The following is a 27,313-nucleotide window of genomic DNA, read 5'->3' on the forward strand; positions in this document are numbered from 1 at the left end:
CACTTTTTCAAATAACTGTCTATCAGAACACAGGCTGCTATTTTTTCATGACGACATATGGCTCAATGTTTTCACCTCCCTCGCCTCCAGTACAAGGTTATTTTGCTCACACATGCTCATGTAGTCCCATTCTTTTAGTGGGCTAAAGATGGCGGCGGCATCCTTTTAACTAATGCCTTGCGAAATATGTCAGCAGAAGTCCCCAGCTGACAAAATTGAAGCTGAGTTCGAAAGTAAAAAAGGTAAGTGATCCAGCTTTAAAATAATTTTTAAAGAAATAATATAGTTATATAAATGAAAAAGTTGAAAATAAAAGGTTGAAAAATTCACTATAAAAATGTACAAACTAGATCTTCAAAAAAGTTGTTTGAGGAATACTGCACCTTTCTGAGAATCCTAAAAACTGTTTTAATTATATACAGTAGCAAAGACATGTACTTTACACCAGTGTTTATCAAGCTGGTCCTGGTGTACCCCCTGAACTGTCTGGTTTTCAAGATATTCACAGTGAGTGTACTGGCCTCTTTCAAAAGATAAAGCTCCCTCCAACAGGGAAGATTTGAGGATGCTCCTTTAAAGTAGATTTCTATAGTAATGTGAGGAGTTAAGAACAGACCAAACACTTTAGGTCAAGGTGAGATTTATTATTCATATAGCGCACCCAGTCCCTCTGAAAGACATACCAGAAAACCATCCTTTAAACTAGTCAGAAATAGGTTATTAATACAATACAACTTAACACTGAACCTTTTACATGTCACCAGAACTACAAGGCGACCGTCTCCTCCACCAAACACAAACTCTCAAACTTTCAGGGACCATTTGCACACGGGCCTCTCTCAGACCACATCCACAACTGCTACAAGAGCATGTTGTGAGCGGGCTATCTCAAAAGGGTATGGACCAGAACTGAAAATTTGTGCAATGGAAAGACCGAGGTCAATGAGGGAGAACCATTGTGGAAAAAAAAAAAAATCTCTTGGTAGGCCAGGTAGCAGTTTGGGGTGCAGGAAGAACCGGAAATGCCCCCTCCTACAGGCGCCCATAACAATGAGCAAAGGAGCTAAGTAAGGTCTGGTTCATTATCTCCCCCTCCCCTACAGGCTGGGGCAACAATGGAGCTCAATCTCTTCAGATTTATTGCGAACGCATATTCACAATACTTGCATTGATCCAGAGAGCTTCAAATCTGCAGTTCACAGGATGTTAACATGTACAGCCAACTTAATGAGGTGGGCCAGGGATAATCCAAGCCCGTAGCACCTAATAATACCAATAGGAAATTTATTTTTGCCATGTTTTCTTGGCCTCTAACTTCATTTCTTGGTATTTAAGGATCCTCTCTCTCTATCCAATTCATAGACAATCTAGGCTATAACTCCGGACCTATAAAGGACCTCCAGCCTGCTGCACCCCAAAAGATCCAGAAAAAAAGACCTGCTTTTATACATCTCCTTCCTCCTACAAAGGATGTACAGTACTTCGTTATGAAAAAAAAATAAAAATTACATTCTCTGTACGATGTGTGTACCTAGGACCTATCCTTTTTTTTCCACTATGGTGTTCTAAACCAGTGGGGGAGCATGATATCCCCAACACAAAATGGTTGCAACAGCCCTGTGCCCAAGGGGCAAGGCCCCTATTCCCTTTGTGCAGAAGGGGTAAGGGATTTGGGCAAGGGGTGGTAACCAGGCCTCAGATATGGCTTACAACCACCGTTCTTAAGAGGCGACCAGCAAAAAAATAAAAATAACAACTGCAAAAGAGTGAGGTATTATGAAAAAAACTTGTCCAGTAAACCTGAGGTACGTTGACCATCAATCACAGGAAGGCACGAGGAAACAAAACATGAAGGAGATTACCACCTGTACAAGCACATTTCCAGTAAGGTAAGAACCCCCCAAAAAAGAAAAAAATTCATCTCGCCCCACTTACAACCTACTTCAGGGTTTGAAATTTAAGCAGTAAAATATATTATATAAATGTTTATAAAAATAGCAGCACCCTCAGTGAAACAATACAGCTAGGTACTCTTGATGTGAACAATTGAATGAGTTCATAGCTTCTTAGCAGCAAAAAAAGAAAGAAAAGAAAAATTAGCAATGAATTCAAAATTATCAACTCCATTCTCTGCTGATGCCCGACCAAACCTGGAAGAACTTGTCCCAAAAGGGAGAGAGGGGAAACTTAATAAAATCTTAGTATCAAATATTCTTTATGGTCTCAAGATTTGTCCTCCAAATGATAAAAAAAAAAGAAGATATTATAAATCTTAGCAGTTTAAGACATATTTTCAGACTTTATCAGGAAAGCAATGTCAGCACTGCCAAATGCTGGAGGTCCAACACGTGGTTTCTGATCTCATTAACAAAATGGCCGCCATGGCTCTTAAACGTGCAGGAGCTCCTTTCTGAACACACATGTAATCCCTCACTCAGCTTCCAAACAGAGCATCAACATCAGATTGTGGAAATTAGCAGGCGGAGCTGGACCCTCCCCGCTTGTGCAGTTCACACATTGCACACTGCGCCCCCCCCCCCCCTGAACCTTCCAGCACTGGGTGCGGCTTTCAGGCTTCCCCAAATTTTCTGCTCTGCAGAGCTGAAATGTGGCACAATATATATATTTTTTTTTAAATGTAGCTGTGCCTTAAAACTGGAAAAGGTTGGAAACTACTGGTTCAAGAAACAACTTGTTAATACTATCAAGGAATTCCTTACATTTAAGAGATGAAAAATAAAACCAATTTTAAGTTTAATTTCCTCCCAGCTCCACTTATCTGAATATAGATGGATCAGAAATCATATTCAAGTACTCTATCCATATGCAGGTCTCTCTGATGCTTTTGCTGGGTGGGGCATATCTTCTGTACACTCTATCCAACAAAGATAAAGCAATTCTCAATAACAAGAAACTCTCCCCCCCCCTCCGAAACTAATGAGGTGTAGCCACCATTTTCAGTGCTGGATCATCTTTACAAAAATTCATTGTTTCCCCTCATTTTTTCACCCGGAATGTTGCCAACAGAAATGTCCATTCAAAGCACCCATAAAAAAAAATTGTAAAAAAAACAAAACAAAACACAAAAAACAACCAACCCCCCCCCCTAAAAAACAATCCAACAGAAATTGAACTCTTCTCCCCCCCCCCCCGCACACACACTAAAGAGAACCAGCCATCTTCCCCTACGCTTTGCGTTTTTTTTTCCTCTTCTGCCCTGTGTTTTGCTTACAGCTCGCTTTTTTCTTTGCGTTTTCAAAAGCCTCTGCCTTTATCCCTTAAGAATTAGGTTCAAAGTGCTTTTTCCCCTCCAGCGGGAGAAATATCAGGCAAAAGCTGATGGGGATAGGGGCTCAGGGGATCCCCTTGCCGCGATTTAAGACATTAGGTTCACTCTAGAAATCACCCCCTCCTCCCTCCCTTTTTAGGTGTGCAGGAGCAGGTCTTTAGGAAGGGGGCAAGGTGATATGCACTGAACCAGGAAATACTGTGCCCAGCTGGGAGAATACAGCGTGGGATCTCCGCTTCCTGCATACCGGCAAACGTGGCTGACAGCTCAAACCCCTCTAAGCAAGCTTTTCTACTGAACCTCCATCAAACAAGCTACTCTGGCTTGGCTCACAGGTTTATAAGGTGGGGAGTGAATAGGGTTGAACCACGCCTGCAGGAGGAAGGGAGTAGACATATGTGTGTGTGGGGGGGAGGGGGGGTGCAGGAAGAAATCTAGGAAAAAAAAAACCCCCAAAACTGAAAAGCTCAAACCCTAATAAAAGCGTGATTTTTTTTTTTCTTAGGTAGCAGCTCCCGCAGACAGCACCAACGGTGATTTTCCACCTCTGCGAATACAGAACAGAGGTGATGACCAAACGCCAAAGTCCTGCCTGTGCTCACAATCATTCAAATCACTTTCTTGCGGGAGAGAGGGAGGGAGGGAGAAGGAACGTCTCCCTCTTCCACCCTTCCTTACAGTCGGGGCACGGAGCTTTAAATGTGCACAGTACCATCCCCCACTTTGACAGGGAGAAAAAGGGCCAGACGCAGCAAAGTCCAATAATAAATGCAGGAAATATTGAAGGGAGACCCATCACCCTCACCCCTTAGGCAGGTACACAAACCAGAGTACAAATTACCTGCCCGATGGGGGGAGGGGGTTCCCTTCTGAAAATGACAGGCACAAAAGCCTTTTCTTTCCCACCTTTCTTTGTTTTGTTGGTTTTTTTTAATATTTCAATGTTTTTTTTTATTAACTAAAATAGCTTTAAATATGTCCTAGTTTGGAGCAGATTTAAAAAAATTATTCTAAAAGAAAAAAAAAAAAAAAAAAAATCCCCAAAGACTAAAATGGAGGAGCAAATATAGGGCGCAGGGGCTGCCCTCACAGGCTGACGTCTCGCACGTCTGTTGGGGTGCTGGCCTGGTCCAGATCGTCGGGCGCCTTGGTGGGGTCAGTGGGCTGCTGGAGCCGCTCCTGCTGTAGGCTGCTCACCAGCACGGACTCGATCTGTTCCTGGCAGGCCTTCAGACAATCCTGAGGAAGGAAAAGAGAGAACAGTGGGTACAGAAATACTCCACCAGTTCAAGAAGGGGGGGGGGGGGAGGGGGGGAGACAGAGAGGCACAAGCCGTTGGCTCATTTGCAAGAAAGAGGTTAAAGCAAAGCTGTCAAGCACTCCTCTCCCATGAAAAAGGAGCGGAAAAGCTTTCACGGCCAATGTGAAATTAGGCACTGGCATCCATCCAGACTGCAGCGAGCAGGTATGGAGACCATTACAGAAAACAAGTGCTCCAGCTGGCTCTCTCTCAGACTGAATGACTGTCCAGTGCAGTCTGGGCTGAGGCACACTGACAAAGCAAGATGGAAACTGGGAAGGGGGGGGGGGGGGGGAAGGTGTCTAAATGAAGGTTTTAGTCCTTTTAGCATTCTAATCTCATAATCCCACTATTTAAATAAATCACTGCCAGTATTACAGCAGACACTACATGCCTTAGAGCAGTGGTCTCAAACTCGCAGCCCGGGGGCCCCATGCGCCCGCCAGGTCCTATTTTGAGGCCCTCGGTATGTTTATCATAATCACAAAAGTAAAATAAAATCACAGGTCTCTTTAGCTATAAAAGACAGTATTATTATTAAGACTTAGCCAAAAGGAAAGATTTATAAACTATAAAGAGTTTTACCTCAAGCAAAATTGTCATCTATATAATAAAACCGTAGGCGGCGCATGCGCATTCTTATCGGCGTGCTTCCATGATCCGTATGTCCGTGGCCGCCAAGAGTGCAGCATGCCCCGCGCTTACTACGGCCCCACGCGCAGTTGAGTTCGGCACGGCGGTTTCAGCACGGCGGTTTCCCCAGATAGGGGAAGTCGAACAACTCACTCCCGACAAGCAGATGAGTTTGGCACGGCGGTTTCCCCAAATAGGGGAAGTCGAAAAACTCACTCCCGGCTCTCCTCGGCATGGCGGTTTCCCCAGATAGGGGAAGCCGAACAGCTCACTCCCGCCTCATGGTCCTGCCGCCGCTCCTGTTCACAGCGGCCTGCACGTCAATGACTCCCACACCCCCCCATCCTCCCGCAACAGCCGCTACCGCTTCTGTTCAAAGCGGCCTGCTGAGGTTCGCGGCCGGCTGTAGCGAACCTCTCAGGCCGCTCTCCACATGGTAGCACGTTCCCTCTGACGCGATCGCGTCAGAGGGAACATGCTACCGAGTTGGAGAGCGGCCTGCGAGATTCGTTACAGCTGGCCGCGAACCTTAGCAGGCCGCTTTGAACAGGAGCGGTTGCGGGGAAGGGGGGGGAGTTTTAACAGGATTAGAATTTTAACAGGAGGAGTCGCCGAAAAAAACCTTCAGCAGCAGCAGGCCAGCACGCGGGAAGGGAAGGGGGAGGGGCCGAACGGAGCAGGGCAGCTCACGGTAAGAGAAGGGAATGGGGGGTGGGGGAAAATGCTTGTACTACTCAGCAGGGACCTGGAGGGGAAGGGAAATAACGCTGCTGCTTATGGAAAGGAAAGTTTGGGGGGGGGGAAGAGAAGGGAATGGGGGGTGGGTGGGGGGAAATGCTGCTACTACTTCACAGGGATCTGGAGGGGAAGGAAAATATCACTGCTGCTTCTGCAAAGGAAAGTGGGGTGGGAGGGGGGAGACACAGAAAGAAATACAGACAGACAAAGGAGGCTAGGGAGAGAGACAGACAGAAATAAAGACAGACAGGGGACCAAAGAGAGTCAGAAAGAAAGACAGACAGACAAAGGGTGCCAGGGAGAGAGAGAGAAAAATTGCAGGAGGGAGAGAGACAGAAAGAAAGGAAGAAAGAGACAGGAGCAGGGAGAGAGACATAAATAAAGAAAGACAGCCAGCCAGCCATATATTCTAGCACCCGTTAATGTAACGGGCTTAAACACTAGTTTCTTTAATAAGACATTAACTATTTTTTCTGAGGCCCTCCAAGGACCTACAAATCCAAAATGGGGCCCTGCAAAGGGTTTGAGTTGGAGACCACTGCCCTAGAGTGAAGAAGCGAGCGTGTGGTGCAGTGGTTAGAGCTACAACCTTGGCACCCTGAGGTTGTGGGTTCACAACCCGCACTGCTCCTTGTGACCCTGGGCAAGTCACTTAATCCCCATTGTCCCAGGTACATTAGACAGAGTGGGAGCCCGCCTGGACAGTTAGGGAATAATGCTCGAGTACCTGAAACCAGGATCCACTCTCCAATGTACAGCGTTCCCCCGCAAATTCAAGGTTCGTGAATCACGGACTCGCTCGTTCGCGGTCTGCTCCAACCGCCTCTCTTCCTGGAGTAAAGTCGGGCTACACCAATCAGGAGCTGCGTGTCAAAGCAGCTCCTGATTGGTGTAGCCTGACTTTACTACAGGAAGACGCGGTCGGAGCAGACCACGAGTGATTTTCTTCACCCGCCGCCGCGCCAGCTGCCCTCCCCTGCCTTTTGATAGGCGTGCAGTTTTTTCAAATTTCGCAGAGGTATCTGGAACGGAACCCCCATGAATTTCCGGGGGAGTACTGTACATTACAAATGGCTCTGCGTATTCTTTGAAGCTTTGGTAGCGTAGAACTGATGGATTTACTTATGAAACTAGACAAGTCCATTGGAGAGATCAATCTGCCTGCTTTTAAATATCAGCAGCAGTGGAGATCAACTGCTTTTACACCTAAGCAGCAACGAGACCTGCCACAACCACCGAGAGCACACAGACTCGATACTACCAAGAGTGTTAACTCTTCCCCCCCTACAATCCGCTAAGAAGATCGACTGTTGGCTCTGGGCGGCTTTCCCGCAGAGAAGAGAATCCTGCATTCACCGTGGGCCTCATCTGGGGCAGCCTCCTTGGAGCGGCTGGGGCACGGGCAGTGTGTCTGGGAGGGAATGCATGGATGGGAGAACATCGCAGGGGAGGAGACATAGGCATCCTGGGACTGTCTGCCAAGTCTCTTCCCTGAAGAAGCCCTTTCTGGAAACGTCAATCGCTCCTCCTAAACTTACTTGCTCCACTTCATCACTTCATCATGCTTCTATTCCTTTCTCTCCTCTCTTCTACCTTCCAAAGTATTTAGATCAATGCTGTCTTGTTAAAATGTTTATTTTATTTTTATTTTTCCTCTAACTCTACTTTTCACTTCTCTATTACCCTCCAGGTACTTTAGTTAGATTGTGAGCCTTCGGGACAGTAAGGGAATTTTTCAAGTACCTTTCTTATTTCTAATCTTAATGTATATTTTCTGTAAACCGCTTAGAACCTAACGGATGTAGCGGTATATAAGAAATAAATTACATTACATTACAAGCTACACCCTCCCCCCCTTCTATAAAGCCACGCTAGCGTTTTGTTGGGGTTTTTTTTATCGTCGGCTGTGGCAGTAAAAGCTCCAAAGAATTCCTATGGACATCAGAACTTTTATTGCTGTGGCCGGTGATAAAAATGTTAACAAGGCTTCATAAAAAGGGGAGGGAAATGTATTGGTAAGTCATGAACATAATCAAAAATAAATTATGATTGTTATATTGTAAAGTACTGTTGGTTGGTTTGTTTTATTAAATATCATATACTACCATTACTTAGAGAAAATGAGGAAAACTATTAGGCCTAAAATATACTTCCTACTTAATGGAGGGGGGTGGGGTTACCAGATTTTCCCCAAAGAAAAATCAGAACCCATGGCCACGCCCCCAGTTCCACCCACATCATGCCCTGTCCCGCCCCTAGCCCCTTAACCTGTTCGTATGTCGGGACGGCATCTGTGCATGTGACACAATGACATTGCCGAGTTCATGGACGCCGCCAGACCCCCCGGATGGGGTTTTGAAAAGCCATCCAGACTCCTGGACATGTCCGGGGAAATCTGGTAACCCCAGGGGAGGGGGGGGGCTCTTAAATGTTATATCTTAAGGTCTGAAACCCACCTAAATCTGGCCCTGGGTCATAAGAGAGGGTGGAAAATGTGAGAAACCTGCCAGGCCCCAGGGACACAACTAGGTCAACATTTGTTCCACCAAATTGCTTAATTTCCAATCAGATAGATTCTGGGCCCTTAGTTCTTAATTCCACCAAACCTCTGTTTTATTCAGTCCAATGGAGCATTTAAAAAGCCTCCTGGGCTTAGCAGACCACTCACCACATCTATGTTGGTCACCTTTGCCAGCAGCTGGGTCAGCCTGTCCCCAGAGAGGGCGCTCACCCCTTCATCCAGCTGAAGACCACACACTGCAGCCCCAACACTTCCAGTTGCTACCATGGATGGTGGGTACACAGCAAAGTTAAAGTCTGTGGAAACATCAACATCAACATGATCCTTATTCAACGTTACATCCTACTTTCAGGGTCCAATGTGACAAAATAAACAAAAACATAACACTGCCCATGGTGGTGGTGGGGAGGGGGTGGTCTAAGGGATATGGCGTACCTCCTGCTGAGAATCTTTGCAAGGGGCGGTTTCCAGCAGGAAGGACTGGGGTGGTGGCATTCGGGGGGTGGGGACGGGTTCCCCGATTCTCTAACCAGCGCATATGACACAGATGCTGTTTAGAGAATCATGGTGTTAGGCAAAGGACTGCCCCCCCTCCCCTACATCTAAAAGGTCTTGTTTTGGGCGTATGGGACTTGGATTAATTTTTGGTTGAGAATATAGTATAAGACAAACATAGTGGCGGTCTGGGCGATTAAACGCTTGGACGTCCAGGAAGGCCATTTCTAAAAAAAACAAACAAACCAAAAAAAAAACTCCCACCATTTTGGACTTACTTTGAGAATGGGCATTTATTTAATTTAATAATTCAATTTTCTATACCATTCTCCCAGGGTCACAAGGAGCAGGGTGGATTTGAACCCACAACCTCAGGGTGCTGAGGCTATAGCTTTAACCACTGCGCCACACTCTCCCCCTGCTGCCGACTTTGTGCGACTAGCGCCTTAGACCAAAAACAGAATTAGAGACATTTTCTTGATTTTGCCCCTCCATGTCTTTATAACAGAAAGAAGATTACCGAGGTAAGAACCTAATCTTCAATTCTGTTGCCAAAACATAGGATTCTGTACTGAAGCTGATGTACTAAAGCAGTGCCAGACATCTAGAGAGGGAAAGATGAGCCTGCCAAAAGCACAGAGGACCCAAATGTGGCATCCTCCCAGACCGCCACATCCACTCTGTAGAACCTCTGTAGAGGTTTTAAGAAAGGTTTGGACAAGTTCCTGGAGGAAAAGTCCATAGTCTGTTATTGAGAAAGACAAGGGGGAAGCCACTGCTTGCCCTGGATCGGTAGCATGGAACGTTGCTACTCTTTGGGATTCTAGAAACTTGTTACTCTTTGGGATTATGGAATCTTGTTATTCCTTGGGTTTCTGTATGGAATGTTGCCACTCCTTGGGATTCTAGATCCTTGTTACTCTTTGGGATTATGGAATCTTGTTATTCCTTGGGTTTCTGTATGGAATGTTGCCACTCCTTGGGATTCTAGATCCTTGTTACTCTTTGGGATTCTGGAATCTTGCTATTCCTTGGAATTCTGTATGGAATGTTGCTACTCCTTGGTTTTGGCCAGGTACGGGGGATCTGGATTGGCCACCGTGAGAACAGGCTACTTGGTTTGATGGACCATTGGTCTGACCCAGTAAGGCTATTCTGATGTTCTAAGTAGAAACATAGAAACATAGAAAGATGACGGCAGAAAAGGGCTATAGCCCATCAAGTCTGCCCACTCTACTGACCCACCCCATTAAGTCCGAGTACTAATGACCTAGTTCCTTAACTCGACCTTCGTAAGGATCCTACTAGGGCATCCCATTTATTCTTAAAGTCAATAACGCTGGTGGCCTTGATAGCTGCTCTACACATTTCATTGGGTGGAACCAGTTGCATAGCAAGTAAGGTTGGCGCTCCTACAGTCCATATATAATATAGAACAAATAGGGTCCAACATGGATGTCTCTGTAAGAACTTTTTGGAAATCTGTAAAGTGCCTGACACAGGCAAGTTTCAATATTTCTACCCTCAATATTATTAATTCCCTATCTTTTTTTCTGAACAATAAATTTATTTTTGGTATGAGACAGACATATCATAACTAGGGGTGATCAGATCATAGGACCTCCTAGAATTTTTATATTATTTCAGGTCCACATCCTGACTCCCCAAGTTTTCATCACCGACGCCTGTCCCATCCCACCTCCCTCACTTTTTTTGTATAAAGCCTACATCTGCAAACCTGGCTTTTCTCTAAAATGTAAAGCTCAGTACCCTCTTTATCCCAGGACAAGCAGGCAGCATATTCTTAACGCATGGGTGACGTCACCGACGGAGCCCCGGTACGGACCTTTTTAACTAGAAAGTTCTAGTTGGCCGCACCGCGCATGCGCGAGTGCCTTCCCGCCCGACGGAGGAGAGCGTGGTCCCCAGTTTCTTCGTTTCCGCGGAGCGAAGAAGACGCATGTGTTTTCAACAGCCGTTGAAAAACTAATTTTTGCCTTCCCGCTCGCGTATTTTTTCACTTTTTTTCCTTTTTTCTTATCGGATTCCCTTTATTTTTGTTTTCAAAAAAAAACAACTCGTCGAGTTTTCCTTATTTTTTCAGGCCGGCCCTGGCGGGGCCTGTTGCCACCATACAGGCCTCCGGGTTCGATTTTGCGGAGGCCGTGTTTCCATTCATGCCCCCTCAACCGGGTTTTAAGAAGTGCCAGCGGTGTGCACGCCCGATCTCCCTCACCGACCCACACAATTGGTGCCTCCAGTGCTTGGGTCCAGAGCATCGGGCTGACACCTGCACCCGCTGTGCTACGCTTAAAAAGCGTACTTTGAAAAATCGGCAGATCCAGCAAAATATTTTGTTTGGTACCGGATCTGCCATGGAACCGGCTGCGACGTCGACGGCACCACAAAAGTCGGCACCGACGACATCAACACCACCGGACCCTTCCTCGGGGTCGTTGGGCCCAGGTAAGCCGGCTAAGAAGCCTCCCACTTCCCTTGAGCGCCCTCCTGCCACGGTTGCGACACCGGCCCTCCCGGCACCGCACCGGCCCCGCAAACGCTCCGCTCCGATCTCGGTGAGTGCCTCATCATCGGCCTCCTCATCACCGGAGCGTAGAGCGGCACCTATGGTACCGAAGAAGAAAAAAGCGGTACCAGTGCCTCCCCTGGACGACCGCATCGCGGCCATACTCCAAACACAGTTACAGGAACAGCTGCAACAACAGCTCCAACAACTGTTGCCTGCGTTGCTGGCACCGCACCTTCCGGTACGGGACCGGTCCGAGCCTCACACTGTCCCATCGGAGTCGACCCCCTCGGTACCGATTAATACTTCCATGCCGGTGCTCTTGGCAGAAACACCTACAGTACATACCCGTGATGCTGCCGACCCTGTCCGGTCCCAGGAACGACATCGGTCTTCCTCACCCGGTACCGCCTCGGTGCGCTCAGGCAAATCTCTTTCAAAGACCCGCAATGCCGAGCCCTCCACACCGATGTCCAAACGTACGCACCCCGACGTTAGGGACCCAGATTTGTGGGAAGACTCCCCTCACGGTACCGAGGAGGACGCTTCGTCAACCGACGAAAAACCCTCCATGACCGACACCATCTCCAAACCAGAGCAATCCTCTTTCTCCAAATTCCTTAGGGAGATGTCAGCAGCTCTTTCCATTCTCTTAGAGTCCGACTCTAAAAAGTCTCAGGCTTTCCTCGATGCCCTAAACTTTGAGCAACCTCCCAAAGAATTTCTGAAGTTGCCCGTCCCCGACATCTTACGGGAAACTTTCTATAAAAACTGGGAAGCTCCCCTCACGGTTCCTGGAGCCCCTCGTAAATTGGATAGCTTGTACCGGGTTATTCCAATCCCAGGGTTTGATAAACCTCAATTGCCCCACGAGTCTCTCCTGGTGGAATCTACTTTGAAAAAATCTCAGGGTTCCAGTGTATATGCCTCCACCCCTCCTGGCAGAGAGGGAAAGACCATGGATAAATTTGGTAAGCGCCTTTTCCAAAATGCCATGTTAGCCAATAGAGCCAACAACTACACCTTTCACTTCTCCTTCTACATGAAGCATCTGGTGCAACAGCTCTCCTCCTTACAGAAATACCTTCCTGAACGTAAGGTCCCTCTTTTCCAACAACATATTTCCAGCCTCCTCCAACTCAGGAAATTCATGGTTCGCTCCATCTACGACTCATTTGAGCTGACCTCTCGCGCATCTGCCATGGCGGTGGCCATGCGACGTTTGGCATGGCTGAGAGTCTCTGACCTGGACATTAACCACCAGGACCGCCTGGCTAACGCACCTTGTCTGGGTGATGAACTCTTCGGAGAGTCCCTGGACTCAACAACTCAGAAACTCTCAGCACATGAGACCAGGTGGGACACTCTGATTAAACCTAAAAAGAAGACTCCACCTGCTCGCACCTACAGACAGCAGTCTTCATACCAGCGCAGGTTCTCGGCCAGACCTCTCAACCCGCCTCAACAGCAGCCCCACCGACCTCGTCAACAGCATCAATCTCAGGCTCGCTCACAGTCTCACCAACCTGCCAAGCCTCTCCCTCCGTCAAAACCATCTCAGCCCTTTTGACTTTTTCCTCCAGGGCATAGCCAGTCTCCCATCATCATTGCCTCTTCCTCAGCCTATCGGAGGTCGCCTCCAAATCTTCCTCAGCCGTTGGGAGGTCATCACATCAGACCAATGGGTCCTCAACATCATTCGCCACGGCTACTCTCTCAACTTCCAGACTCTTCCACCAGACAATCCTTCCGTAGAGTCTGCTTCTCACTCCTCCCAAACCCCCCTCCTCCTGAGGGAGGTCCAATCCCTCCTTCTTCTCAATGCCATCGAAGAGGTGCCTCCGGACCAAAGGGGTCAGGGATTCTACTCCCGCTACTTCCTGGTTCCCAAGAAGACAGGAGACCTTCGTCCCATCCTCGATCTCAAGGACCTCAACAAGTGTCTGGTCAAGGAGAAGTTCAGAATGCTCTCCCTTGCCACGCTTTACCCTCTTCTCTCTCAACACGACTGGCTATGTTCCCTGGACCTCAAAGAGGCCTACACTCACATCCCAATCAATCCGACTTCACGTTACTACCTACGGTTTCAGATACAGCACCGTCACTATCAGTACAAAGTGCTACCTTTTGGCCTCGCTTCATCGCCCAGGGTGTTCACCAAGTGCCTTATTGTGGTGGCGGCCTTCCTCAGGTCTCACAACCTCCAGGTGTTCCCCTACTTGGACGATTGGTTGGTGAAAGCACCTACGTCTCCACTTGTGCTACAAGCCACTCATCACACCATCTCTTTCCTCCATCTCCTGGAGTTCGAGATCAACTACCCCAAGTCGCATCTGCTTCCCACACAGCGACTTCAGTTCATTGGAGCAGTTCTCGACACCACACTAATGAGGGCGTTTCTCCCCTCCGACCGTCAACGGACCCTGCTCCACCTCTGTCGTCAGGTGCTCCGTCATCACTCCATTCCTGCCCGACAGATGATGGTCCTCCTGGGCCACATGGCCTCGACGGTCCATGTGCTTCCTCTGGCGCGACTCCACCTCAGGACACCTCAATGGACTCTTGCCAACCAATGGTCACAGACCACGGATCTTCTTTCTCATCCCATCTCTGTGACATCGTCTCTTCAGCAATCTCTTCAATGGTGGTTGAACTCCTCAAATCTTTCCAGGGGTCTACTCTTTCATCTACCCCCTCACTCCATGATCATAACCACGGATGCCTCCCCCTATGCGTGGGGAGCTCACCTGGGAGATCTACGCACCCAGGGACTCTGGACCCCTCAGGAGTGTCAACATCACATCAATTTCCTGGAACTCAGAGCCATGTTCTATGCTCTCAAGGCCTTCCAGCACCTTCTCTGCCCTCAGGTTCTTCTCCTGTGCACAGACAATCAAGTCGCCATGTACTACATAAACAAGCAAGGCGGCACCGGATCTCGCCTCCTTTGTCAGGAGGCTCTCCGCATCTGGACCTGGGCCACGACCCGCAATCTCTTCCTCAAGGCTGTCTATATCCAGGGCGAACAGAACTCCCTGGCCGACAATCTCAGCCGCATCCTTCAACCTGACGAGTGGACTCTGGACCCTTCAACACTCCATGGAGAGAACGAGAGCCAGAAGGCCTTGAGCATTCGCAGATGCTCAAGGCCCAGCCCAGGCAAGAGATGCATTCACCCTTACAACGAGCAGAAGAGGTAAAGACCGTGCTTGGGAGGAAGGGCGGGCGGATGCCACTTTCAGCACGGGGGTGCTTTGCCGGTTAGAGCAGGGGGGGGGGAGGTGCTCGTACACCAGAACATGCTCGGTTTGTGAGGCAAAAGTTTGCCGAGTGTTTTGCTCGTCTTGCAAAACGGGTTGCTCGCAAACCGAGGTTCCACTGTATCTGAGTTTCTGGGTGCATTTATTTTGTATTAAGTTATCATTATTTTTTCCACTGTAGAGGGAGCAACACCTGAGGAAGCTCTGTTTTGTACAGACTGAAACGCCTTTTTTCTTGTTTGTGGCGATTTGGGAGTTGTATTTGTTATAAATCAATCTCTGGCTTGTCACCTGGCTACCTTCTTTCCCATTTTCCTTTGAGCCACTCAAGTACGTCCACACGTAGAGTTTGTTTGGTTACATTTCCTTCTGTTAAATTGTGTTCTTTTAAAAGATTTCTTGAGAGAACTCTCTCTTTTCAGGCTGCTAAACTGAACGGTTGGTTTGGAAAAATTATGCTAGAAAATTATCGAAGACCCAATTATTTGATAAATTTGTATCCTAATGGTATTCGGTCGTCTTTTTAAAATTTTATGCATTTCTTATGTTTTATTATCTGATGTATTTCCATTTTAAATCGTATTCTTCGCTGGATGATCAGGTTTCATTTGTTGCGAGCCGCCTAGAACCATTCCTGGTTAGGTGGTAGATAAAAAATAAAATTATTATTATATCTCCAACCAGTGCTGGTTCATGGATTATACCATCTAAGAGAAATGTTGCTTCTTTTTACATTGACCTTTGTGACTAGTGGTTTTCATTTTTTTCTATTATGTACACTTTAGTTGAATGATAATTCGTAAAGCACACACTTGCAGATATAGGCTTTACCCCCAAAAGTGAGGGAAGTGGGATGGGACAGGCGTCGGTGATGAAAACTTAAAAATTCTAGGAGGTCCTAAGATCTGATCACCCCTAGTTATGATACGCCTGTCTCGTACCGAAAATAAATTTATTTTTTTAGAAAAAAGGATAGTATTGAGGGTAGAAATATTGAAACTTTACAGATTTCCAAAAAGTTCTTAAGGAGACATCCATGTTGGACCCTATTTGTTCCCTTCATTGTATAAATTGCTCTAAATTGTTTTCCGATATGCTAAACTAAATTGAACTGTTTTCTGACATGCTGTAACTTCGCTGTAAATGTACAGTCTCTTAACCTGTAAACTGCTCTGAACTGTTTTGTGGTATTGCGGTATACAAAAATAAAGTTATTATTATTATATTACATCTTATTATGGGTTGGATGTTCATATAATTAGAAGTCCTTTTCTTTCCTTTTATCTTCGGGCAACACGACTTCCCACCTGCTCCCAGCATAAAGGGGGATTGTACAAGAACAAAGCCTGGTAGATTCCCAGTTGGCACTGGAGCCACATGGTAGGACTAACCTATTATCCTTTAGTATTTTGCACAGTGAACCATGCATAAATACATTTTATAATGTACAGTACAGCAGAGTGCAGTACAGGGATTCAAACAGGGATTGGACAGATTCCTGAGGGAAAAGGGGATCGTGGGGTACTGAGGGAGGTGCTGGGGTGTTGCATAAGTATAGACAGCTCACCAGGTCGTGCAGGTGCAAGGCCGGAGGGTTAGGACATTGATGGGAAGATAGGACTTCGATGAGAAACCTAGGGGGCAAGGGGGCCCCTTCTGGTGATTAAGGCAGGTCATGACCTGTTGGGCCGCCGCGGGGGCGGACTGCTGGGCGGGATGGACCTCTGGTCTGACCCGGCAGAGGCACTGCTTATGTTCTTATAAGGGGGGGGAAGGGAAACGTTAGCTACTTAGCGTGTTACAGTCACTGTGTGCTAACTGGGAGGCAATAAAGTCGAAACTCTATGAGAGGCACCTATCTCAATTACTAAATCAGCTTCAATAATGAGCTTTAACAAGCTAATAATTGAAAAAAAAAAAATACAATTTAACTGGGAGGTAGGTGTCTGTCTTCTGTAGCATTGCACCTTACGCCAAAGTAGGGGTGGAGAAAGACTTAAGATGCCACTAGGCGTGATTTTCTTAAGGATTTAGGCCCTTAAAACCCGGCCTACATTACAGGCCCCTAAGTTTTACTTAGGTGCCTATAGATGTTGATAATGAAACTTTACTTTAAAAACAGGTTAATGAAATTTTGTGGGGATTTGGTTAGGATTTTTCCGGATGTCTCTAGGACCACTCAATTGAGGAGGAAAGAATTTCTGACACTGAAGGATAGAGTTTTGGCCCTGGAAGCATCCTTTTACCTGAAATTTCCCTGTAAATGTTTGGTTAAGTTACAAGATATTGAGTATGCCTTTTGGGATCCTATACAACTACAACAATTTTTAGTTGCAAGAGAACAGAAATGAGTTTGTTTCACCTAGCTGAGAATATGAGGAGAATTAATTTAAAATAATATTCCATTTAGTAAGGAATGATTCAAGGTTCTCTAGTGCGAACTGAGAATTATTGTCCTTTATTTTCTTGAATTTATTTGATTAGAAATAGTAATATGTGCTCCCCATTAATGTGGGCTTAAAAGGAATTATGTATGCATGGTTTGATTATGTATTGTTTTGTGTGATTTTCCTGGAGTCTGGAGTCGGTGCAAAGAATGGCCACCCGGATGGTCTCGGGACTCAAGGATCTACCATACGAAAAACGGCTTGACAAATTACAGCTATACTCGCTCGAGGAGCGCAGAGAGAGGGGGGACATGATCGAGACGTTCAAGTATCTTACGGGCCGCATCGAGGCGGAGGAAGATATCTTCTTTTTCAAGGGTCCCACGACAACAAGAGGGCATCCGTTGAAAATCAGGGGCGGGAAACTACGAGGTGACACCAGGAAATTCTTTTTCACTGAAAGAGTGGTTGATCGCTGGAATAGTCTTCCACTACAGGTGATTGAGGCCAGCAGCGTGCCTGATTTTAAGGCCAAATGGGATCGGCACATGGGATCTATTCACAGGGCAAAGGTAGGGGAGGGACATTAAGGTGGGCAGACTAGATGGGCCGTGGGCCCTTATCTGCCGTCTATTTCTATGTTCCTTTTTTCCTTTGGAATTATTGGATATTGTAATGTATTCAAAATTATAAAAAAAACCCAAAAAGGTGCCTATTACAGAATCAGTGAGAAAGGACCAGAGTTCCACGAAAAAAAGGGTTTTTTTTCATTTGGAAAATCAGTTTCTGATACAACCCATCGACAAAGTTCACTTGTAGCATTAGGCACCACACATTTGTGTCAAATTAGGATCCCCTGAGGAAGGCAGATTTCTTGCTGACACACAGACTCTTTGTGAGCCTGTAACTTCAGTGACACAACTTGTACCTAACTCACCATGAGGTTGCTTTTACCCTGAGTTTGAAGTGCTGGTTTTGAATAAATTGTGCGTTTGTGCCCGTTACAGAAATCCCACCCAAGTGTGACTGACATGCAACGGACACCTATCCCTTCGAGGCGCCCCTTACAGAATCTGGCCCCAAGTGAGCAGATACGATGAATAAAAAATACAAATGCAAATGTCTCCACTTCACTGCCGTGTTAGATTTCCAGCTAACGCACAGTAGTGAGGAGGCTTCTTAATCTTAAAAACTCTTGAGGACCAGGAGGCAATAAGTCTGCAGTTTAGGTTGTCAGGTCAAAAGTGCGCCGGGACAAAGGCGCGAGCAGACAATCGAGCGCAGCGCGCCGAAGAAAATTACTATTTTTAGGGCTCTGATGGGGGTGTGTGGGGGGGAACCCACCCACTTTACTTAATACAGATCACGCCGCGTTGTGGGGGGTTGTAACCCCCCCCCCCATTTTACTGAAAACTTCATTTTTTCCCTGTTTTTAGGGAAAAAGTTAAGTTTACAGTAAAATGTGGGGGGTTACAACCCCCCAAGCCCCCCACAACGCCGGCGCGATTTGTATTAAGTAAACTGGGGGTGCTCCCCAACAAAACCTCCCGGAGCCCCTAAAAACAGTAATTTTCTTCAGCGCGCGCCTCCGTCTTGCGCTCAGTTGTCGGCGCGCGCGCCTTTGTCTTCCTCGTTGTTGTCTATGAACCGCAATTTAGTAATGCTCAGGAATGTACCTACTTGTGTGAATGTGAAACCAAATAATTCATTCAGCAGGAGGCCGCAACTAAGAGGATTGGCAGCGGCTTCCGTTACATCTCTCCTGATAACGCAGCTAATTAAATCAGCAGAATACAGAAACCAACGCAGAGCAACTGGTGCATCCTGTCTGCCCCCGTTATTCTAGTCCACACGGCTAAGGATACATCCCAACTGTGCTTGTAGGATGTCACTTTTAGTCCATGTCAGGTTCTCTCCTCTTCCTACCTGTTCTTTCTCCACCATCCTGGGTAAAGACCTCTCAAGATTCCTCAATAAAACACTATGCTCCCTAGCATCTAAACATCTGGCTCCCTCAGTCCCTACGCCTTTGCTGGACAGTTTTCGGGGCATTGCACCCCTTCCTGCGAAAATGCCTTTTACCAGGACGGTATGAGAAAGATCGGGCTTAGACCCGATTACCCTACCTGTAGCACACAGGGCGATAAACGTCTGTGCATGCTTGCGGACCAGAAGCAGCTTGTCTTTCGGCAGGGGCAGCTTTCTTAAGATGTGCTCGATGAAATCGTGTGGGGTCACTGCCGCTAAATTCCACTTCAATCTTCCTAAAACCACCAGCTCCCACTCCTGTGAGAGAAAGCAGAAGCAGGACTTGAAAAAAAATAAATAAAAAAAACACAAAACGATACAAAGGGAAACTGATGCAATCATAACACGAAGAGGCTGACGCAGAAAGCCACAAGTCTTAACCGCAATGTTGTGCGCGCACGATAACGGTCAAGCAATGCGGAGAGGTTGAGCGTAGGTTTCGCTGGTGCAGAAAACAGGGTCACACACTGCCATAAAAATGTAGGAAAAATGAGGCCATGGGCAACGCAGAGAAGAAAAAAAAAGTGGCTTTTGATGCACAGACCGTGCCAAGAAATTTTTCAAGGTCTAGGGCAGCGTAGAAGGGTGCCAGTGCTTTAGAATAGAAATTGTGTTTTTTAAAATTTATTTTAAGGGCCTCTTTTACAAAGCCGTGCGGCAACAGCCCTGAAGCCCTTTAAATCTCTATGGGCTTCGGGGCCGTTACGGCTTCGTAAAACAGGCCCTAAGTTTTGGGGTTTGCAATTTCCGTGCCGATTTGCCTATATCCTTTTTACAGGAATTGCGTTACAAGAAATTAAACGATTACAAATTATTCAAAATGCTTCTATTAAATTAATAACAAAATCTAAAAAATTTGATCATGTGACACCACTCCTTAAAAAGGCTCATTGGCTTCCAGTCATTCATAGAATTACACATAAATTATGTACAATTATTTTTAAAACATTAGAAAATAAGACTCCAGCATTTTTATTTAGGTTACTTATCCCATATTCAGTTAAAAGAACCTTAAGATCTTGTGAACGGAACCTTTTATCAATTCCTTCGTTAAAAATTATCAGTACAAGAAGACAATTTATCTTCTCATGTACAGCTCCCCAGATCTGGAATGCGCTCCCCATGTTTTTACGGGAGGAGAAGGTGTTTGGGAAATTTAAAAGCGAATTAAAAACCTTTTTGTTTAAAGATGCATTTGCAAATTAATTAAATTTTATTATAAAGTGCTATTTTAGTGAATTATTTTGCTTTCTTTTGTGTTTTTTTTTTCAACTTCCTTTTGTATTTTCCCTGTATGTTCTTTCTTTACTATAAAAAATGTATTTCATCCCCTCTTACCTTTTGTTTACATTATAATTAATTAAATGTATGTAAAGTTTTTGTTTCCTTATATGTATATTTTATTGTACATCGCTTAGAAATCCGATTAAGCGATTGAACAAGCCAATTAATAAACTTGAAACTTAGCAGAGAGGATTTCAGGCGCATGCAACTTTAAAAGTCTGATGGGAACTTACAGACCTAGTGCGCGTGGTCTGAGCCAAAAAAAAAAAAAACCAAACAAAGAGACAGCATACACTGGCGCTTGTTCTTTTGCACATATCAGCCTAACAAAAAATTTTGTTTGCAAGGCTGATATTTATACCTCGAGCAGGCACCAGTGGTTGCTGAAGCTCCCTTTCTGCAAAACCTCTGGGTGCATGTAGCCAGCAGGCTCCCCCTGTTTCCTAAACCGTGATAGCGGTTATTAGCGCAGGGAGCTGCGCTGACTGCTCTGTGCTGCTCCCGACGCGAGCAGTTTGGAGCAGTCAGCGCAGCTCCCTGCGCTAATAACCGCCATCACGGTTTAATACAAAGGGGGGGGGGGTGGTGGTTAGTGTGTAAGTTCTGCATGCATAAAAGTTGGCGAGAATTGTATTGCACTTGCGACTGGAGCTGTGCACCAACCACGGCGTGTGGTTCCACCGAGTGGCTTTCTGCATCGACCCTTGCAAGCCTTAAAAGCAGTTCAAGGGCAAAACCTTTGTGCCCAGCAGCTCTGAAGCCGAGTCAAACTCTAGTAAAGACAACAAAGCCAGTGAAGGCCTTGCCAAGTTCTCAGCAAACAGCCTTCAGTTACTCGGGGCAGGGGGGGGGGGTCTCAATCAAGTTGCCTAACCAAATAGCTCTGAAGCTAGTTTAAAAGTTGCTTGGCAGACCCTTCAAACCAGTCAGTCATTTGTGGAACACGGGATCCGGAAGGTTCGCCCCCAGCATTTCGCCCCCAGCAATTCGCCCCTCACATTTCGCCCCTACACATTTCGCCCCCCGGATGTTTTGCCCCCACACATTTCGCCCCCCGGATGTTTTGCCCCCACACATTTCGCCCCCGCACATTTCGCCCCTGAGCGTTGGATTATGTGTAATGATGAAAAAATAAAATAAAATAAAAAAAAGGTAAAATGATTAAGTAGGTTTTTTTTTGCCAGTTGTTATGATTTTTCCTCCAGGAAATTGTCCAAACCTTATAGAATAGTGGATAGTTCTCTCAAAACTACCCACATTACACAAAATTTCTCTACTTAAATAAACAAGACAGCCGTTTAATATGAGGGGCCGCTGAAAAGTTCTCAGCCCAACCAACAAAGTTCAGGCAGTCTTTCCGATGGCAATTTTATACTGGCAATAGGTGCATTCATTCAAAGTCAGGCTTAAATTTTAGGATAAATGCTTTTAAAGCAGGCTAAATACTTCTGTGACCCTGACATTTATACCAGTTATTGAGGATAAAACTGTGCTTACCGCTTTGGTATTTAAAACCACTTGAAATGTAATTTAAAAAAAAAAAATGGCTCCTTAACTTCAGCATGTGGAAACAGTTCCTACACATTCAAAAACATTTGAATGCTTGTTGAGTGCATTTACAACTAAAATGGCTGTTCCCACTGATGTGCTGTAACTTGGAGGCATATTTTGGACATCCCCATATATTACAAAAGGTTCTGTGCTCAGTGAGCCTTTTGTAAACTACACAGGGGATTGTGCACATGCTAATCAGGACATCTCAATCCCTGCCTAGATGCCCTATGCAAATTCAGACTACTTATTCTGGGTAACATTCATGTGCATGCAGGAAATGATTGTGTGTGTATGGCATTCATGTATGGCATTGCTCTCCAATCTCCACTCGTTGGCAGGGGCGAAATGTGTGGGGGCAAAACATCCGGGGGGCGAAATGTGTGGGGGTGAAAGTTCCGGGGGCAAAACATACCTGGGGGCGAAATGTGGGGGGCGAATTGCTGGGGGCGAAACTTCCGTGAACCGTGGAACACAAGGAATGGCTGCACAGTCCACGTTGACTAGGTCTGGGAATTTATTTCTCCCCAATTCATGGGACCTGCCTTAGGGTGCTTTTTACCAAGCTGCGGGAACAAAAGTGACCCTGGCGTGCCCTTACGCAGGAGTTTTCCCATGCGTTGAGGCTACTTTTTAGCACAGCTGGAAAACGGTGGATTAATGTCCTCGCGCTGATGTTGCCACATGGGCAATTGCCAACATCTATTTTGTAGGCAATAAGGCTTGAATTCTCAAAACAGCGCTGCTTTGCAAGTGTTTTAATTAGCCGTTAACGGTGCAGAAATTAACTGCGCCATTAAAAAAACAATTAAAAATGAACGAGAAAAAAAAGTAGGTGCCACAAGACACATACCAAAAAAAGGCGACCGAAGCCGCGTCTATACAGACGCTGACCAGCGCCGCACGCCAAAACGGTCACCATAGTTTCAGCGACGTGCAACCGGCGCCGGACGATTCCGGTGCCATTTTGAGAATCCGGACCCAAGAGCTCACACGGCAATCCTGCGCCAACCAATTAGTGCATGGCGACGTAGCCGAGCTCGCTGATTTAACCTAGGAACGTCCACTCTGCCCCCAAACACCCTCTGAAGAAAAATACATTTTTTTTTAAGGGCTTTTTAGGTCATTTTCCACTTTGCAAAATGACCAAGCCACAGTAAGTGCACACTTTTATATTCAGAATTATAACAACGCAGTTTAAAGGATCTACTTCTGGATATATGCTGAATCTCTCTTTTTAACCAGGAGAAAAAATACCCTATGTAGTAACAGGAAACACAAAGCCAAGACCACTCCAACCTCATTCATAAAATCCCTCACTCCTGGCAGGAAGACCCGCCTGGCAACCAGATTGGCATTTACCAATCCCATAAACCCACAGGAGGCTCTCAAGGGTCCTAATCCCACCATGGGGGCTCTTATACTCAAGCTGTTTAAATACACCACTTGAACAAAGCGCAAGTTTCCTACCGGAAAACCAGCCCTGCCAGACGTTACAAAAGCAGGGACTCTCGGCTCAAGGCCAAAGCAAGTTACAACTGCTGACAAAAGGTGCCAGTGCTTTAGAATAGAAATTGTGTTTTTTAAAATTGATTTTAAGGGCCTGTTTTACAAAGCCGTGCGGCAACAGCCCTGAAGCCCTTTAAATCTCTATGGGCTTCGGGGCCGTTACGGCTTCGTAAAACAGGCCCCAAGTTTTGGGGTTTGCAATTTCCGTGCCGATTTGCCTATATCCTTTTTCTGGTCCGTCTCGTAGATTTTCACCTTTTAGTTAGTCCCTCTGTAAATTTTTGTTTAGGCCACTTCCTCGTTTTTAAGACCTCCCTTTACCCTTGGCGGGGATTCCTAGCAGACCTAAGAGCCAAGATAAAAATCAGAACTAGAAGGTTTTCTTATGCTGGAGAAACCCCCTGTGCAAGAGCAGTCTATTTCTTTCAGGTTTACAGTTCTATAAAAGATTCTATCTATAAATAAAGTACAACAGTCACATCTGTAAATAATAATGGCTGTGGTATTGCACTATCACATCTGTAAGGGACCACAGCTGGTATGGTTGGTGGACGTATTCTCTATTCCAGTTACTTCCACAAGTCTTGATGCCTTGGTCCCTAGTGGTGTTGATACCACAGGGGGGGGAGAAACACTGGTAAGATACCATGTTTCCCTGAAAATAAGCCCCAGCATGATTTTTAAAGATGCTTCTAATATTAGCCCTACCCCAGAAATAAGCCCTAGTTAAGATCGACCCCCCAAAGCACCTCCCGAATGTCCCCGATTCCATTCCCGACACCAGTGTTGCCTGATTCGCTGGCAGCAGCGCTTTCTCCCGCCCCCCCCTTCAATGTGCAGCATCTTTTGATACCTTCCTCCAATCTCCCTGTGCAGAACCTCATGATCCTCCCACCGTGAGTCCGGCATACCATACCTCTGAGGCCTCCAAAAGAGCAGCGGCAGCAGCGCTCTGAATGGGCTGCTTCGCGGCCTTCCCCCTGCCGTGTCACTGATGACATCATCAGTGATGCAGCAGAGGGAAGGCCTCTGAACAGCCCGTTCAGAGAGATGCCGCCACTGCTGTTTTTGGCGGTCTCGGAGGTAAGGTATGTCAGCCTCATGGTGGGATAGAAAGACGCTGGAAAAGGGGATGGGCGAGAGGATTGGTGGGGTTCTGCTGCACAAGGAGATGGGTGACAGGGGAGGAAAGATGCTGCATATGGAGGGGGGAAGAGAGGAAAGATGCTGCAAATGGAGGGGGGAAGAAAGGAAAGAGGAACAATTGGAGTGGAGGAGAGGAAGGAAAAGATGATTATTGAACATGAAACAATTGAAGATATCCCCCCCAAAATAAGACCTAATGTGTTTTTTGGATCCAAAATTTATATAAGAGCCTGTCTTATTTTCGGGGAATCACAGTAATAGCTCACCCCTCATTGTTGCCCATCACCAAGAGACAAGTTAAGGGCTGCTGCAAAACCACCAATGCCGATTTTTCTGAAGTGCTTTAAGCTCACTCAGAATTTTCAGGGCTTTTCTTCTGGTCCTCTTTTCATGTGACAAATCCCCTGTGGTACTAACAAAAACCACACTCATGGTACTGCGCAAGGCAGGTACTTATTACTTCTCTTTTTCAAGCACACGCAGGATCACCAGAAGTTTCTTCTAAAAGGTTATTCCGGGAAAAAAAAATAAATAAATAAAAGTTGCTTTCATTTTTACAATCCTGAGAAAGTTCAGAGGTTCAGTAGCATCTCCAGTGAGAAAATTGGAGAATATTTTACTCGTGGCGGGAGTTCTGCGCATGCGAGCAGGTTCTAAGCGGGCAGAGGGAGGAGGAAGTGACCCGCTGTGCAGTGGGTCACTTTCTCCTCCAGTGCCCGCACTGAATTCCCGAGGGGACGAGGGATTCTATTTTGTTCACAAGCCAATGACCACTGCATGCAAGGGCAAAACTGATGCAAAAATACCTACCACTCACTTATTTTATTCCCAAAACTGCAATATCTGGACATTAACCTTTGCTTGCTATCCTTTTTTTAAAAAAAATTGTAAACACTGCTGTTGACAGATTTCAAATTTTCAATTCAGAAAGCCCCCCAGTACCCGGCATTTATCCGAAACCTTTCCTACCAAATTGAGAGGAGAAACTGTGCCAAGAATCTCAACAGCGACAGGACCCAACATTTCCCCTTCAAATAACGCAGCACACTGAAGCGCAATGGAGGTGGCTAGCAGACAGGGTCCACGCCATGCCCCGCTGGCTCTACAACTGGCACGCGCGTTTTAAAAGGACATCTTGTGGGACCTTCTTTGAATCCACCCGGCAAGCCAAGAAGCTCATGGCCTTGGCAATGCTTCAAGGGTGAACGTTGCTTCCAGCAGCACATGTCTGTCACTGGATGGCAGCAAAACACTTAGGAAGAAACAGCACCATTGAAACTTAGGGGTGGCCCAAACGGCCATCAAGAATTCTTGCTCTTCACATGTTTCACACTTCCAATTAAACCGTGTAAGCTGACATTTATTAAGAACTGAATCCCCTGAAGTAAGAAGCAAAGAGGCTCTAGCAATCAGAAGCAGGGTGGTGAGAGAAATGAGCTGCGAAAGGTTTTGATAAAAGTGGCGCAAAGGGAAGGCCGCTTACCAGCAGCTCTTGCGATTTGATCGAATTGTCAGTGTAAATGCAGAGTTTCTCGGCCGTCAAGGGAATTGTCTCTTTCAGCTTGGACGCCAGGAACATGCAAACGGCCCCCAGCAGCTGCAAATGGCATTTTCGGGTGGGCACCACCGCTAGAAAGCGGTCCAGGTAGTTGACGGCCAAAGGGAAAACCTCCTCTTCGCACTTTTGCTCTTCGCAGACCTGCGGAGAGAGGAGAGAGTGAGAAGCGCGCAAGCCCCATTTTCGCCTGCGCCCCATTTTCAAACTCTTTTTTTTTTTTTTGAAAATAGCGGCCGATCGTCTCCCCCCCCCCCCGGCCCCACCCCCACCCCCACCCCGGTGCAAACCTCGAGCATCCACGTCGCCACCATCCTGCGCATGAAGGGCTGGATGTCCTTCTGCACGCACTTGAAGTAGGAGCCGGGCGGCTGGTAGCGCTCCTCGATGCTCAGCAGGTTGCGCAGGACGCGCTCGTCGGCCAGCAGGTTGCGGTCGGGCAGGGCCCGCCTGATGGCCTCCAGCTCGCGGCACAGCAGCTCCATGGGGACCCGGCAGCGAGCGACGATCGGGGTCCTCGCCGGAGGTGACCTGCACGGCCCCCCCCCCCTTGCACGGCCGCGCTTTCGAGGAAAAGGGCTGCCCCCGAGCTGTCAGTGGGGCGCGCGGCTGCCTCTCGCTCCGCGCGCCGGGCGGTTTCTGTGCATCGCTCGGGGGGCGCTGGCTGGCTCAAGCGGCGAACGCATGGTGGTCTGGCATGGAGTGGGGGGGGGGGGGATCCGGCTTTGAGCAGCCCGCTGGAAAAATGAAAGAGAAAGGAGGTCTTTAAATGAAAGCGAGCTCCCCCCCCCCCTTCCTCGGTATTTGCATAGCCAATGGCTCTGGGGCCCTCGCTCCTGCGCGGTGATTGTTACTGGGCAGAATTATTTTAAGAAAAAGAGGCATCCTCGCCACTTCAAAGGAAAGCCCCGGCCCCCCCCCCGCCCCGCCCCCCCTTATCAATTCACGGCAGGAAAAAAAAACGAGCAATGAACAAAGCGATTGCAGAAAAAGTTTGCAAGGCACGTGGTGCATGTGCAGAGCTTCCCGGGGGCAAAATGTGACCTTTTTTTCGGCTCACTCCCAGAAAACTTTCTGCTGGAAATCCCCA

General features: G+C 46.8%; 1 protein-coding gene across 1 annotated transcript; it reads right to left on the reverse strand.

Moving 5' to 3' along the window:
* Nucleotides 1-623: 623 nt before the first annotated feature.
* CCND2 (cyclin D2) lies at nucleotides 624-27,011 on the reverse strand. Its single transcript, XM_033952982.1, has 5 exons — nucleotides 26,514-27,011; nucleotides 26,152-26,367; nucleotides 19,277-19,436; nucleotides 8,629-8,777; nucleotides 624-4,528 (listed from the first exon to the last, which is right to left on the reverse strand). The coding sequence occupies exons 1-5, from the start codon at nucleotides 26,706-26,708 to the stop codon at nucleotides 4,376-4,378; spliced, it is 873 nt and encodes a 290-aa protein (XP_033808873.1). The 5' UTR covers nucleotides 26,709-27,011; the 3' UTR covers nucleotides 624-4,375.
* Between the last annotated feature and the right edge of the window lie 302 nt (nucleotides 27,012-27,313).

Source organism: Geotrypetes seraphini, chromosome 7 (genome assembly GCF_902459505.1).
Source record: "Geotrypetes seraphini chromosome 7, aGeoSer1.1, whole genome shotgun sequence".
NCBI classification, from domain to species: domain Eukaryota; kingdom Metazoa; phylum Chordata; class Amphibia; order Gymnophiona; family Dermophiidae; genus Geotrypetes; species Geotrypetes seraphini.